This window comes from Mesocricetus auratus, unplaced genomic scaffold (assembly GCF_017639785.1).
Source record: "Mesocricetus auratus isolate SY011 unplaced genomic scaffold, BCM_Maur_2.0 Super-Scaffold_100010, whole genome shotgun sequence".
In the NCBI taxonomy this organism is placed as follows: Eukaryota; Metazoa; Chordata; class Mammalia; order Rodentia; family Cricetidae; genus Mesocricetus; species Mesocricetus auratus.
The window spans coordinates 65,736,771-65,753,030 of NW_024429194.1; the positions used below are offsets into that span (position 1 = coordinate 65,736,771).

At 43.3% G+C, this 16,260-nt stretch overlaps 1 protein-coding gene across 1 annotated transcript in view; it reads left to right on the forward strand.

Moving 5' to 3' along the window:
• Fam186a (family with sequence similarity 186 member A) overlaps positions 1-15,601 on the forward strand; it is a 33,993-nt gene extending 18,392 nt beyond the window's left edge. Inside the window, exons 11-14 of the mRNA XM_040753824.1 lie at positions 6,332-6,524; positions 7,719-7,867; positions 9,032-9,214; positions 15,413-15,601. Of these exons, the coding sequence (XP_040609758.1) occupies positions 6,332-6,524; positions 7,719-7,867; positions 9,032-9,214; positions 15,413-15,434 (547 nt within the window). The 3' untranslated portion in view covers positions 15,435-15,601. The remainder of the gene's footprint in view (positions 1-6,331; positions 6,525-7,718; positions 7,868-9,031; positions 9,215-15,412) is intronic.
• Positions 15,602-16,260: the final 659 nt, after the last annotated feature.

Sequence of the window (16,260 nt, forward strand, 5' to 3'; positions counted from 1 at the left end):
TCAGCTTTGATGGCACGGGTTTATAATTCCACTACTTGGGAACTGGAGGCAGAAGGAGTGTGTATGTTTAGCATTCAGGACTTAGAGGTTGTGTGTGGTAGAGTATGTATATGTGTTACACGGGGAAACTAGAGGACATGGGAGTCCAGATGTCTTCCTATGTCACCCTACACATATTCTCTTGAGACTACATCTCTCATGAAATCTTCACACTAGGCTGGCATGGATGACCCATTTCCCTGTCAATACTCTACCAATACTGGGATTACAGGTATGCACTGCATGCCTGGCCTGTTTTACCTATTTATTCTGTTTTGTTTTTGAGATAAGGCTCACCCTGAAGCCCACACTGACCTGAAATTCACTGTGTAGCCCAGGCTGGCCTCCAACTCTCAACCTTTTTGCCTCAGCCTCCAGTTGAGTGGGAATACAGACATGGGCCATCAGACTCAACTCTGCTTAAATTCTGAAGTGGGAAATGGCAGGTTATAGACAAGGTGTTAACATAACAACTTTTTTTTTTTGAGACAGGGTTTCTCTGTATTGTTTTGGAGGCTGTCCTGGAACTAGCTCTGTAGACCAGGCTGGCCTCGAACTCAGACAGATCCGCCTGCCTCTGCCTCCCGGGTAATGGGATTAAAGGCGTGCACCACCAACGCCCGGCTTAACATAACAACTTTATTGTTGGCCCTGATTTTTTAATATCAGAAAAGGTCAGGCTTGGTGGTCTACACCTGCCGTTACAACCGCTTTAGAGGTAGAGGAAGTAGGACCAGGAATTCAAGGGCAATTGTCAGCTACTTAGTGAGTTCAAGGCCATCCTGGACTACATGAGATTTTTCTCTAAGTTAATCAGTCAATCAATTAATTAAAATTATGTGTCTGGGGCAGTGGTGGCGCACGCCTTTAATCCCAGCACTCGGGAGGCAGAAGCAGGTGGATCTCTGTGAGTTCGAGACCAGCCTGGTCTACAAGAGTTAGTTCCAGGACAGCCCCAAAGCCACAGAGAAACCCTGTCTTGAAAAAAAAAAGTAGGGGTCTGGTGTGGTGGTATATGCCTTTAATTCAAGCACCTGGGGTGCAAAATCAAGTAGAACTAGGTTGGAAGCCAGGCTGGTCTACATAGTGAGTTCCAGGCCAGCCAGGAGACCCTGCCTCAAAAAAACAAAAAACAAAAAAACAAAAAAACAAAAAAAACCTTTCTCAGTTGTTTTCCTTGCACACAAGTCTTTGACTCACACCTTTCAACTATGAGATCTGTGTCTCAGGTTTGTTTGTTTTTTTCCTGCCTAGTTACTTGGTCTCTACTTGTAAAATATAATCCACCTAATCTACTGAGGGAATTCCAATGTACATCTACTATAAATTCTTTGAGTTTTTTTTGTTGTTGTTGCTGAGACAAGGTCTCATCAGAATGACACACACTCACTATGTAGTTTTATTTTGTTAAGACTAAGCTAGTGTTGTCTGCCATCACATTAACATCCCAGCCCTTCCGTTCCTCCAACTTTAATTTATTCTGTGAGTACGCATGTTTTGCTTGCATTTACATCCTTGTCCCATGTGCATGCCTGGTGACCACAGAGCTCAGAAGAAGACATTGGATTCCCTGCAACCAGAGTGACAGGTGGTTGTGAGCTGCCATGCGGGTACTGGGAATCAAACCCAGGTCATGTGCTAGAGTGCTCTTAGCCACTGAGCCATCATCGCCCCAGCCCCTTCTTTAGTATTTTGAGACAGGGTCTTTCTAAATTGACCAAGCGAGCCTCAAGCTTGCAGCTTACTGCTTTAGCTTCCCAAGCAGCTGAGACTGAGGTTAAATGCTGGGATTACAGGCATATGTCACTAAACTGAGCTGCTGCTGTCATAGGACAACTCCTCCTTCCTCATGCCCCTCCTCTTTGTGTGTGTGTGTACTGAGTTTTTTTAAATTTTATTTTAAAGCTTCATTGTCACAATCCAGGCTTCTAATAGTAGGTTTCTACAAATGATACACATTTGTAATCCCAGCTCTTCAGAAGCTAACACAAGAGTTTGGGACCAGCCTGGTCAACATAGTAAGACCCAGTCTTAAACAAAGAAACAAAATGCCTTGAACTTATGGGTAAGGAAAAGAATGGTTTAGGGTAATGCCTGAGTCCTCATTACCGATGTGAGTGCATAAAGGGTGTCTTGCCTGCTGACGGAGGTGCCTGGTGTAGGGATCTGCCTGACCCTTCCATAGGACTAAAAAACCCAGAAGGAAAACACAGAACATCCTTCTAAAAGTAGCTGGAATTGTAGGAGAGTGTGAGATTTGGTAGTTATCAAAACACTAAAACCTTGATTATCTTCACTAAAAATAAAATTTTCTCTTCCAAGTATAATACATAATATTTTTACATTTTTATCTATTGTTCATTTATATGTGTGAGTAAGTGTTTTGATTACATATGTCTGCACTGTGTGCATACCTGGTACCTGTGGAGGTTAGAAGTGGGCATTGGATCCCTTGGAATTGGAATTACAAAGAGTTGTGAGATACCATGTGGGTGTTGGGAATTGAACCCAGGTCCTCTGCAAGGGCAGCAGGTGCTCGAACCAGTGAGCAATCTCTCCAGCCCCAAAGATTTTCTAATTTTAAACATCCGATTTTTGTGTCTTGCCTATGAATTGGTTAGCCTGGTCTCAGAGCTGCCTTGCCCCAAATAAACACAAGGACACTATATTAATTATAAACTGTTGGCCGATGGCTAGGGCTTCTTATTGACTAACTATGTCTTAATCATTAACCCATTTCTATTAATCTAAGTATTTGCATGTGGTCTTATCTTATGGGAGAAGGGTCCAGACCTGTTACTCCTTCCTCTACTACATGGCGTCTGTATGCTGCACCTTTCTGCCTACCTTTTCCAGAATTCTCCTCATCTCCTAGTCCCACCTGTCTTCCTGACTCTGTTGGCTATTTGTTAAGAGAACCTTTTTCCTTGAGAGAAGCCTTTCCACCTGCCTGGTTCTAGAGCCGCATCAGTCCCAAATAAACACACAGGAGGCTATATTAATTATGAAGCTGTTGGCCTTGCTTGTCTCTTACTGGCTAGCTCTGCTTTAAGTAATTACCCCATAATTGTTAATCTAAGTATGTCTCTTACCGGAGAATAGTTCCGGGCTCCTATCCCAATGGCGTTACATGTTGACTCTCTGTGTTTCTCCTTCCCAGAGTCCTCCTGGACTCCTAGCCCCACCTATCTAGATTCCTATTGGCCAGCAGTAATTTATTGACATATACACAGGACTTCCCCAACAATTCCTCTTTTCTGTTTAAACAAAAAGAAAGGTCTTAACTTTAACATAGTCAAATTGTATATGACAGAACAGTTATCAAGTAAGAACGCAGTTACAACATTTTGTCTATTAACATTTAGCAAGATCTAAAGAAAATATCATCCATCCCATCCTTGTGAGTCCAAAGTCCTATATGTAGCTTATCTTTTATCATAACTAAGGAAAACTGTAACTATAACTATCTGTCTTCAACTCCATCAAAGACCACAGAAGGATAATATATAAACACTAGGATTGACAGCGATATCTTACTGCCTGGACAGTCACCCGAAGTTCCTCTGTAACATTGGGGCATCCATCTTCAGCCCATAGGCCACAATGTGTCTGGAACACTTCTCAGCAAAGCAGGAAATTTCAAACTGTCCATCTGTGTTGGCAGTCTGTCAGTCATTTTTCTTTGTCCTGCAGACAGTCTCATAGACTCTTCCATGAAACAGGAACCCTGTAAGACTGAGTTCAGCATTCATTTCCTGTGGGTCCTGCATGTCCAGTTTATACAGCAACAGTCAAACAGTCTAGGCAAGAGCAGTTTCTTGCCCAAATGGCTAATCTTGCCATGTTGAAAGCAAACTCCATAATGAGTCTCTTCAATGCCCATCTTCCTCTCAGACATAATTGGTGCTGCCAGGAGCAGACATTTCTCATTGTCAAGAAAAACCCTAAACCATTTTAAATGCCATTTTCTGAAGGTCTTTGAGAGGTTTGAAGACTGTTTATCTATCTCAAATATATTTCTGTATATCTAGAAAACCTAACTTACCTAACTATAAATTCTGACTATTATAAGTAACTATAGTCTGTATTCAATTTATGCATTACGTTTTAAAAGATCAGTATAAGCACAATACTTAATCAAGAGGAGAAATATACATATCACAAAATTGACCTTGAATTTATATCAATAAATGAAAAACAATACCCATACCATAATTCCCTTTTTTACCATTAAAAAAGATTGGCTGTCATCACTAGCCAATTATAAACAATCCCATTTAAATGAAAACAAAGATTTATAAACAAGATGGGAATTGGGACGTCACTCATTCCAAACTGCTTCCTGCTGGAAGGGGGCGCTGTTCTTACCATGGGGATCATGACAAAACTCAGAAACCTGTATAAGTCCGTATTTTCGGGGTCTGTAAAGCTGCATCATCTTAGCTGTCTCAATAGTTGGAACACCTGGTCCACTGCTTCCGGGGGTCTTGGTTCATTAAACCACAGAAGCCTGGAAGGAATCCTCAGCTTTTCATTTTCTGTAGAAACATAAGCAAAATCTCCTTTTCCAAGTAACATATCCTTATATTTAAATTTTGAAGTCAAGGCATTTTCAAAAGATATAAGTTGAATTAATTCAGCAGCATTTATAATCAAGTGTACTTTAGTAGCAGTTCCTTCCTGAGCAAGCAAAAAACTGAAAAACACAATAGCGTACAGTATCCAGACTCTCTGTGTATTTTCCATCTTTACGTGGCTTATTTATTTATCTATTATTACTTTATTTATTTTACTTTTATTTATTTTTCTCTGAGACAGGGTTTCTCTTTGGAAATCTGCCTGCCTCTGCCTCTGGAGTAAATCCTACCAGCGTGTACCATCACAACGCCGGCTTTTGTATTTATATACCACTTTGCCGTTTCATTTTCTCTCTCAATCTCATGTATATTTTTAAACACACTGTAAACCTTTAGAGGTTTTGTTCATCCAAGTCTGACTTTACTGTAAACCTTTACGTTTTTCTGGCCACGTGTCTTATCTGTAAACCCGAGGCTGTTTTAAACTGCCGTTTCAAGATGGCGGGTGTAAGCGAGATTCCAGCTTACCGCCTCAGTCCATGCTGACATCCAGCAAAAGCTGCCACTTCCAGCTGTACGTACACACCTTTCAATCGTTAGCAGAGTCTCTTAAAACAACCTTGCTGGTTTTTTTTTTCTTTTTATGCCGAGTCAGGAAGACTCCCGTAAGCGAGCCACGTGAATCTCGGCTTGTCGCTAGCAAAACACCTGAGAAAAATGCTGCTATCAAAAATCTGTGCTTCTCTCTGTTTTTCTGTTTCTAAAATTCCTTTAAAGCTTTTGTCATTCTACGTGGAAATTCATCATCCCACTCCTGATCACCATTTTGTTACGAGAAGCTTTTTCTTGAGAGATGCCTTCCTGCCAGCCTGGTTCCAGAGCCGCTTTCCCGCCAACCTGGTTCTAGAGCCGCATCAGTCCCAAATAAACACACAGGAGGCTATATTAATTATGAAGCTGTTGGCCTTCCTTGTTTCTTACTAGCTAGCTCTGACTTAAGTAATTACCCCATAATTGTTAATCTAAGTATGTCTCTTACCGGAGAATAGTTCCAGGCTTCCTACCCCCATGGCGTTACATGTTGACTCTCTGTGTTTCTCCTTCCCAGAGTCCTCCTGGACTCCTAGCCCCACCTATCTAGATTCCTATTGGCCAGCAGTAATTTATTGACATATACACAGGACTTCCCCAACAGCTATTGACCAAACAGTGTTTTATTCATCAACCAATAAGAGAAACATATACAGAAGGACATTCCCCTATCATAGTATCTCTAGAACTATGTTTAAAAATAGTGATAATTGGTCTGAGGCTTAGCTCAGTGGTAGAACACATGGGCAGCATGTGTCAGACCCTGGGTTCCATCCCTACCCAGCATTACAAAATTTCGTTTTTTTCTAGACATAGTTTCTCTGTAACAGCCCTGGTTGTCCTGGACTCACTCTGTAGACCAGGCTGGCCTCAAGCTCACAGATATCCACCTGCCTCTGCCTCCTGAGTGCTGGGAGTAAAGGTGAGCACCACCACCTCCTGGCTCAGAAATTTACTTTTACCTGTGGATTAGATAAAGGTCTCATTGAACAAGTCCCTTGCCCCCTCTCACACGTCCTAGTAACTCAGGATGAGATGGGAATGGAAAGAAACGGAAGTCAGGCTTTTTCCAAGGTAGGTTTGGGAACTGTATGGATCTAATTCTTGATTTCTTTTTTTTCAAGGAACAACTTAACCAAACGATTAAAAAACATCCAAAATACCGGGAAAGGGTACGAGACCCAGAACCTGTACGTCATGCTGGACAGACTAGACAACTACAGGAAGAAGGTGATGTGGCTCTGGAGCGACAAGCAGAAGCAGCTGGAGCAGAGGCGGAAGGAGTGCCTGCGGTCCATGACACAGTTCTTCAGCGAGGTAACACCCCCCACACCTGCCTCCCAGCGCAAAACAAAGCCAGGGTCGCCCTGTTGTCGTGATCTCTCTCCTATGCAACTCTGGCTGCCCTGGAACCCACTGTGTAGACCAGGCTGTGTAGCATGAGTAATAAAAACCCTGAGACAGATATTGGGGCTCAAGTGGAAGGTGAGGAAAGCAAAGCGGCCAAGCCACTGGAGAGTACTTACCTCTACCAAAGCTAAGACCAAAGGAGGGGTGATCCTGTCCTCAGGGTGCCTGCAAACTGCAATGCTCTCCACCAAACCCCAGACTGCCCCAAGACCGAATTGAGCGCCTGTCTTATAGTCCTCCCTAGTGCTGGGATTAAAGGCGTGTCATCACAAGTGCTGGGGTCACTGCATCACCATCTCCTGGTAGTGATCTAGCCCAGGCTGGCCTTGAACTCACAGAGATATATCTGGCTCTGTCTCCAGAGTGCTGGGATTAAAGGTGTTGCCACCACTGCCTGTCCTCTGTGGCTAACTAGTGGCTTAGTTCAGCACTCTGACCTTCAGGCAAGCTTTATTTATTAGATGACAAACAAAATATCACAACATGGCTGACCTCGAACTCACAGAGATCCACCTGCCTCTGGACCTTCTGAGCACTGAGATTAATGGCATGTGCCACTAACACCCAGCATGCATTGGTCACCTTAGACCATTGAAAAATGCAGATATCTACATTATGATTCATAACAGTAGCAACATTATAGTTATAAAGTAGAAATGAAAATAATTTTATGGTTGGGTATTACCACAACACGAGGAGCTGTATTAAAGGGTAGCAGTATTAGGAAAGTTGAAAACCATTGGGCTAGAGTCAGGGAAGTCAGAATCCAGGTGTGACATATAGGTGTCAAGGAACAAAGAAGGGAATGGTGAAAGGAGAAGGCTCTGGTCAGGGTGGAGAAGCCGACAGTAAGTACAAGGCCAGGCTGAGCTACGTACATAGAGTTTCAGGCCGTGGTTTCAGCTCCCTATCCTCCAAAAGTAATTGTGGGTGTGGGCATGGAGCTCTGCTGCTGTCCAAAGCAAGGCAGACCTTCCTAACGTTTCTGGCTTTTCCTGACTCTCTTTTTCACACTTTACTTTGTCCAAAAGGCTGAGAAATGATGCTGTACTTTTTCTTCTGTATCTATTAACTTGCTTTTATTGTTGGCTTTGTTTCTAGTTTGAAAAAGTATTTAAAGTAAATCTTAGCCATCCTACGCCAGTGGTCTCCAGCTTTAAGAAGATACCTGATTTTACCAAATTTCAAAGGCCAGGCTTGGAATTATTGGTTGAAGACAGCAAAAAACCGGACATTTTCAAAACATTCGGGTATGTAGTAGAACAATATTAAACTTTCGGTGACAAGTGGTACCCGATGCTTTATTTTAATTAAAAATATTTTAATTCTGCCAGGTGGTGGTGGCACACGCCTTTAATCCCAGGACTTGGGAGGCAGAGGCAGGCAGATCTCTGTGAGTTCGAGGCCAGCTTGGTCTACAAAGTGAGTTACAGGACAGCCTCCAAAACAATACAGAAAAACCCTGTCTCGAAAAACCAAACCAAAACAAAACAAATCACCAAAAACATTTTTTTTAGTTCTACCCAAGAGCTTTCCTTTCCCCACAGTTATGAGATGGCACACGAAGAGTGTGGGTATACTTATTCCCTTAGTCAATTCGTCAAGGTGTATTGTTTTGTTTGTTTTGTGACAGGGTCTCACTGTGTAGTCCTAACTGGCCTGAATCGCACAGAGATCCACCTGCCTCTGTCTCCCGAGTGCTGGAATTAAAGCTATTGCCATCATGCCTGGCTTAGCAAGGTTTGTTTACATATATTTCTACTTAAATATTTAGCATTTAATTTTGAGTTCCTCTTTTAAAAATGAAGCAAGATAACTTAGCAGATAAGTGTGCTCACTGGGCATGCCTTTCGGTCTAAGCTCAAGCTCCAGGACCCACACAGAGGGGGAAAGAAACAACAATAATACTATAGAGTTATCCTCTCCCCACCATCTCTCCCTCTCCTCCACCCCTCTTTCTCTTAATAAAATAAAGGGTTTTTTTGTTTTTGTTTTGTTTGTTTGTTTTTGGTTTTGTGAGACACGGCTTCTCTGTGTAGCTTTGGAGCCTGTCCTGGAATGCACTCTATAGACCAGGCTGGCTTGAACTCACTGAGATCCATCTGCCTCTGCCTCCTGAGTGCTGGGATTAAAGACGTACGCCACCACCAGCCGGCTATCTCTTTTTAAAGAAAGGCAAAAGCTTTGGAGGGAAAAGATACATGGCCTATGTACTTTAGGAGGCCAAGAAGGTAGTTTGAAAATGGATGACTAGGTCACAGTGGAGTTTTGGTAACTACATCAGCAAATCCTTTTTTCCCTTGTCCCTGTCCAGTGGTTACAACTAAGTCTCCCTGGGGCATAGACGTGTGTCTCACTGGGTTGTAGAGTTCAAGGGAGTTTCATCCTATACCTCATGCCCTTTGACTCTACAGACAGGAAGCTCAGACAGAGGCCATCTGGAATGCTGACTTGTCTACTTCAAGCTACCCAATAACAGAGAAGAAATCCTTGAACACACTGTGGGCCCAGCTGGGTGGGTACCCGGATATTCCCAGGCTGCTGCAGTTAGACATTCAGTGGACCTTCAGAAAATCTCTTGCTTCCATTCGGTCACAGTGAGTAAAGGTTTGGGTACTCTGGTTACCAGGTCTTTGTATTATCTTTTGTCTTCCTAACTTGACTTTCTCTGTAGCACTGAGGAATTATCAAAGTAAGTATTTGATGTGAGTTTAGTTTAGACTCACAAAATAGTCCAAACAAATTCAACATTGGTCAATGCTTCTCTTTATAAACCTACAGATGTCATCTTTTAATGTAAAACAAATAGTTATACTGGAAGCATAACGATGCTAGGGAGGGAGATCAGCTTAGAATTCTGTCCTCTGATTTGCTGCTGCTGGTACCAGGCAAAGCATGGGGGATGCTGTTTTCACGTTATGATTCAATAACACTACCTTAAATGCAGCTGGTGGTATCTGCCTGCTTCTCCAGCTACTGGGGGATTGAAGTGGTAAGGTCAACTGAGCCCATGATTTTGAGACAAGCCCTGGGCAACACAATGGAGCCAAGAGTGATGGTGCACAACTTTGATCCCAACACTTGGGGTACAGAGGCAGGAGGATCTCTGAGTTTGAGGCCAGTCTGGTCTACAAAGCAAGTTCTAGGACAGCCAGGACTACAAGATGAGACCTTATCTCAAAAAACAAACAGACAGAAAACTCTGCACACTGGTGACTTGTGCAGAGTAGGGGTGAGGCACTCACATGGCTCCATAGTTTGAATTCTGTTGAATCACATTCCCATGTAAACCCTAGGAAACTTCCCAGTGAAAGTGAGGCATTTTGGAGTTTGCATTATCCTTTTCAAGACAGAGAATCATTTAACATTCTAAATGAAAAATTCAGAAAATTGAACTTCTTTCCCTAAAGTAGTTCATAGAGGAGTGTAACACCAATTCTAGTGCTATTAATAATAAAAACCCAGAGACAGATATTGGGGTTAAAGCTGAAGATCAGAGAAGGCCAGCCACTAACGGGTTCTTACCTCTACCACTGTTCAGACTGAAGGAGGTGATCCAGACTGCTGCCAACTGCACTGCTTCTCAGACTCACTGTGCTCCTGTTTCCCCCCTCCTTACATTCCTCTCTAGTGCTGGGATTAAACGCATGGGATCCCAAGTGCTGAGATCACCTTTGTGTGAGCTCTTGAGCTCTGTTTCTCTTTTAGACTCAATTTCATGTAGGTCAGTGTGGCCTTGAATTCAGAGATCTGTCTGCCTCTGTCTCCCGGGTGCTGGGATTAAAGGTGTGTGCCTGGCCTCTATGGATTACTAGTATGACTAGCTTTGCACTCTGATCTTCAGGCAAGCTTTGTTAGATCATAAACAAATATTACCCCATGGGAGTTTAATTTGTTTTGGTGACATCCAGGTCCTAAAGTTCAGATGGCAGTCACCATGAAATAAGACATTTAACCCTGGGTATCACTCCTATAACCCCAGCATTTGGGAAGTTGAGGCAGGAGAATTTGCATGAGTTCAACACCAGTCTGGGCTCAAGGCAAGACCTTGGCTCCAGAAAACAAAACGACACAGTGAGGGATGGAGCGCTTGCCCGGCATATGTGAGGCCCTGGATTCAACCCTCAGTGCTGGGAAAGAAAAAAAGATTCTCTAATACAAAGCTGGAGATGTATCTCAATGGCAGAGTGCTTACTGATGTGCCCTGGGCCTGGGGTTCTGTCTACAGCATGGCAAGAACAATAACAATAATAAATTAAATAATGTATGCAATATAAAAACACAGATCAGCTGGGTGTTGGTGGTGCATGTGTTTAATCCCAGCACTTGGAAGGCAGAGGTAGGCAGATCTCTGTGAGTTCAAGACCAGCCTGGTCTACAGAGGGAGTTCCAGGACAGCCTCCAAAACAATACAGAGAAACCCTGTTTCAAAAAACAAGAAAACCAAACCAAACAAACAAGCAAACCACCACAAGATATGAGTGCCGACCAGTCCTGGTGAAAGACACATCTAAATATATGACTTACAAGTCTAAAAAGATGTATAATCTACATTGATATTAGATTGTTTTGACAAAAAAATAAAGGGAATTGACAACCTAGCTTGGGTCTCTAGTATACATTAAAAAAAAGCTGGGCATGGCACCACATGTTTGTAACCCTAGCATGGGGGGGGGGTGAGGAGATAGGCAGATCTCTGGAACACTTTGGCCAGCCAGTCTATGAATTGCTGAGCTCCAGGCTCAGTGAGAGATGTTGGGTCAAATTAGACGCTGAGGAAAGTTTCTGTCCCATCCGGTCCCACAGCTTTTTAGCCCCAAATAAACACACAGAGGCTTATTAATGCAGAAATATTAAGCTACACAAAATATGGATGTCCTGATATTTTATTGAGAGAGAAATAACTTACGTGAGAATCCAAGAACCAAAGGTCCCCATGCTGCTCTTCAGGCTGCAACCGGAGCCCAAAGAGAGAGAGTCTCCTCCCCTTAGCTCTTTTTATCCCCCCATACTGTGCTGTATACCTGTGAACACACCCAAACAGGCGTGGTCAGCACTATGGGTAGGTAGACCTCCCCCTACAGCTTATATTAATTATAAACTGTTTGGCTGACAGTTCAGGCTTCTTATTGGCTAGTTCTCTCTTAATTATTAACCCATAGCTATCAATCTGTGTATCTTCAAATGGCCTTATCTTACTGGAGAACGCCTGGGTGTCCTACCTTCCTGGTAGCTACATGGCATCTCTTGAAACTCACTCTCTGCATCCCTCTCCCAGAATTCTCTTAGTCTGGTAGCACTGCCTGGCTACATCCTGCTTGTCCATTGGCTGAAACAGCTTTATTCATCAACCAATAAGATAAACATATATTCACAGAATTCAAAAGGACATCTCCTATCAGGGGAGTGATCAACGAAGACACCTGATCATCAGACTCTAGCTCCACATATCACACACACAAAAAATTTTAAACTTTTAAAAAGCAAAATCAGATCATATCTATGACAAAGACATGTGTGTGTATTCAGAGTACACATATATGTTAAAGAACACATATGTGAAGAAAAGGAGTCAGTTAGACATGATGACACATGCCCATAGTTCCATTATTTAGGGGTGGGCGCAGCAGGATCAGCACACAAGCCATCCTTTGATACATAGTAAGTTCAAGGCCAGCCAGTCTTGATTTTAGAATACCCTAGGAGGTGGTGAGGCTCATCTTTGGATGTGTCTGTGTGTGAGGCATTGCCAGAAAAAATTTGATGAGGAAAGACCCCCCCACTCAGTGGAGGTCCCCACAGACCATCCTCAGCATCCCTTTACCCCTGCTTCCTGGGTCATTACGATGTGAGCTCCAGTATTTTGCCACTCCCTCCTGGCCCTGATGGACTAACCTTCTAAAACTATGAGCTAAAGAATATTTGCTCTGAGCCGGGCGGTGGTGGCGCACACCTTTAATCCCAGCCCTCAGGAGACAGAGGCAGGCGGATCTCTGTGAGTTCATGGCCAGCCTGGTCTACAGAGTGAGTTCCAGGACAGGCTCCAACACTACACAGAGAAACCCTGTCTTGAAAAACCAAAGAGAGAAAGAGAAAGGGGGGAGGGAGAGAGAGAGACAGACAGACAGACAGACAGACAGAGACAGAGAGACAGAGAGAGAGAGAGAGAGAGAGAGAGAGAGAGAGAGAGAGAGAGAGAGAGAGAGAGAGAGAGAGAGAGAGAGAGAGAGAGAGAGAGAGAGAGTTTTCTGCCTGGAAAGCAACAGAATCAAAAAGTTGCTGCTAATGGGTTTCAAGAGAGTGGGAGTCCAACCCCAGCTGGCAGTTGAACTTGGCAATGTTGTCCATGTGTGTTGACTTCAGGCATGAAGATAGAAGAGCTAAGTGTTTACAAACAAGACACAAACATGCATTCTTCTTCATTAGCTTTTGTTTGTTTATATGGAGAGAGGGTCTCCCATCCCTGCAAAACCCTGACAATAATCCTAGTTGTTTTAACTTTCTGGTCTGAGCTGTACCTGGTGCCTCTCACATGTGTTCCAAACACTCAAGAGACTGAGGGTCATGAGTTCCAAGATAACATAGTAAGACCCAGCAGTGGGGAAAGAGGGGACGGGAAGAGAAGAGAGGAGAGTAAGGGAGGGGATGGGAGGGGAGAGGAGAGGAGAGGAGAGGAAGAGGAGAGGGGAGGAGAGGAGATGAAAAGGAGACGGAGGGGAGAGGAGGTCATAACCCACGGGTTGAGAACTGCAGCTTTAGTAGGTATAGGCAGGAGGATCCAGAGTTCAAGGCCAGTTTCAGCTACATAGAGAGCTTGAGGCAATCCTGAGCAATGTAAGATCCTGTGTCAAGAAAACAAACAAAAATTAAAATGAAGGAGAAAAAGAAGATTGTTTTCTGGCCTAACCCCTGCCATGTCCAATGCACCAGTCTCTTCAAACAGCAGTCTGACTTTTTGAAGTGTAATTATTTTTTTGGTCAAAGTGCAGACGTGATGTGGCAAGCGAAAGAAACGCCAGGGAAGACGCCATCCGTTGTGGTGGTGAGGCAGGTCCTGAGCCGCACCCCAAACTGTGAACTTCTTCATGCTTCCCAGTTTGGGGTTTGGTTTTGTTTCTCCACTTAGACGGGACAGGAGACTAGAGGAAGCTGAAGTTTGGGACGACCTCTCCCTCAGGCGGCCTATGCTCTGGTCAAACAGCTCTTCTGGGGCCAGACCTTGTTAAGAACCGTGCCCTGGCTCATTTTAAATGTCTGTTTTTACCCTCCCCTTGGCAGCGCTAAGACAGAGAAGGTAGCATTGTGTCCTGGCCCCCTGGAGATTCTATCTCATCCCTCAGTCACAGCTCAGGTTTCCCTCTCCCTGCCCTGGTGCCCAGTGATTTCTTTCTATTAAGCTGTGATTTGCCCGTATCTGCATTTCCATCTCTCCACTGTAGGAGATGGCAGCTTGTCCTGTGGCCTCCTCATTTCTTTCTCAGATCTCTATTCATCTTTTCAGTTTTTCACCTGTTAGACAGAAGCACTCGCTTTTATTTTTTGTGTGTTGTGAGTTTCAAAACAGGGTCTTATTCAGTAGTCCAGGCTGTCCTGAAACCTGCTAACCTCTCAAATGCTGGAATAGTAGGAGTGAGCCACCATGCCTAGCTTGTAGCAATTACTTATGGTCACACACAGGCATGCGCACAGATTTTTCTGTTTCAAAGCACACTCACAAGGAGCACTTTTTCTGTGATATTTCGAGACACGGTTTCTCTGTATTGTTTTGGAGGTTGTCCTGGAACTCACTCTGTACACCAGGTTGGCCTCGAACTCACAGAGATCTGCCTGCCTCTACCTCCCGAGTGCTGGGATTAAAGGCATGTGCCACCAACACCCGACTTGTTTCATTTTTTGTTTTGTTGTTTGAGACAACATTTCTCTGTCTAGTCCTGGCTATCCTGGCTTCAAACTCAGAGATCTGCCTGCCTCTGCCTCCCAAGTGCTGGGATTAAAGGTATGTGCCATCACTGCCTGGCCCATAACTTAAAAATTAAATATAAACACACATCCTCATTTTATTGGTTATATGACTTACATTGCATAGATATAATCTTAGTTACTTATTGAACCATTCTGACAGAAATTAAGGTATTTTCCAACATCACAAATTATTCTGCACCAAATACTCGTGTACATGTTTCAGTGTTTATCTGATTGTTTTCCCGTGGTAATGTTATTAGAATAATAGTTTCTTTCTGATAGAATTTTGGAAAATGTTGGCAAGTCCATTCCCTGAAGTGATGACCACTGTCAAGGCTTTAGCCATGTTTTGGCTTTAGGTATAATAGCATCTGCAATAGGTAATAAAGCTAATATCAAGCCCTGTTCCTCCTGGATGTGACTCCTCCAGTGACACATTAAGTTAGCCTCCTTAATGTAACTTCAACATAATGGATCACGTCTTGGTTTTCCTGGTTTATCTTATGAGCTCTGCACTTATTTTATCTATGACACACCACACACCTCTATTCCTATGAATGTGTTTAAGACCATTTGTAACATTGCTTAAAACTTTGTAAGCCGGGTGGTGGTGGTGGTAGTGGTGGCGGTGGTGGCACATGCCTTTAATCCCAGCACTTGGGAGGCAGAGGCAGTGTGTTTGAGACCAGCCTGGTCTATAAGAGCTAGTTCCAGGACAGCCTCCAAAGCCACAGAGAAATCCTATCTCAACAACCAAACAAACAAACAAACAAACAAAAAGACTGTAATATCATTGTAATATAATGTAACTAATTATCTTGTCTTCTTTCCAGGTGTAAGAAGATTCCCAAGTGACTACAAAGCTAAAGACAAGTTTCTGTCTTTTGTGGATATAAATTGCTTTGTCTACTCTTTGCTTTCTGTGCTGCCTGTATACCTTAAGAACATTGTCTAGCTGGGGAGTGGTGATGCATGCCTTTAGTTTCAGCACTCAGGAGGCAAACACAGATGTATCTCTGTGAGTTCAAGGCCAGCCTGGTCTACAGAATGAGTTCCAGGACAGCCGGGGCTGTTACACAGAGAAACACTGTCTTGAAAAATCAAAACAAACAAACAAACAAACAAAAAAGAACTTATCTAAATCTAAGCATAGTACTTTAGAGATAATAGCAAGAGGGCCAGGAGTTCAAAGTCAATCTTGTCTATTTATTAAGTTCAAGGCTAGTCAGGGTACTGAACCCATGTCCACAAAAAAAAAAAAAAAAAAAAAGGCAGGAGTATTTGTTGCTCTTACAGTGGACCCCTAGTTAGTATTCAATTTTTGGCTGTCACTTGGTGGCTCATAAGCACCCATAACTCCAATTCTAGGGAATTCAATGGCTTTTGGCTTCCACAGGCCCCAGGTATTCACAAGGTACACTCATACAAGCAAAACACTTATATCCATATAACAAAATAAATTTAAAAAATTTTAGCTGGGAATTGGTGGCTCATGCATTTAATCCCAGCACTTGGGAGACAGAGGCAGGCGGATCTCTGTGAGTTCAAGGCCGGCCTGGTCTATAGAGCCAGTTCCAGGACAGCCTCCAAAACAATACAGAGAAACCCTGTCTCGAAAAACCAAAAAAAAAATTTATTTTAAAGATTAAGGTAGATTTGGTTCAGTGGTACATCACTTGCC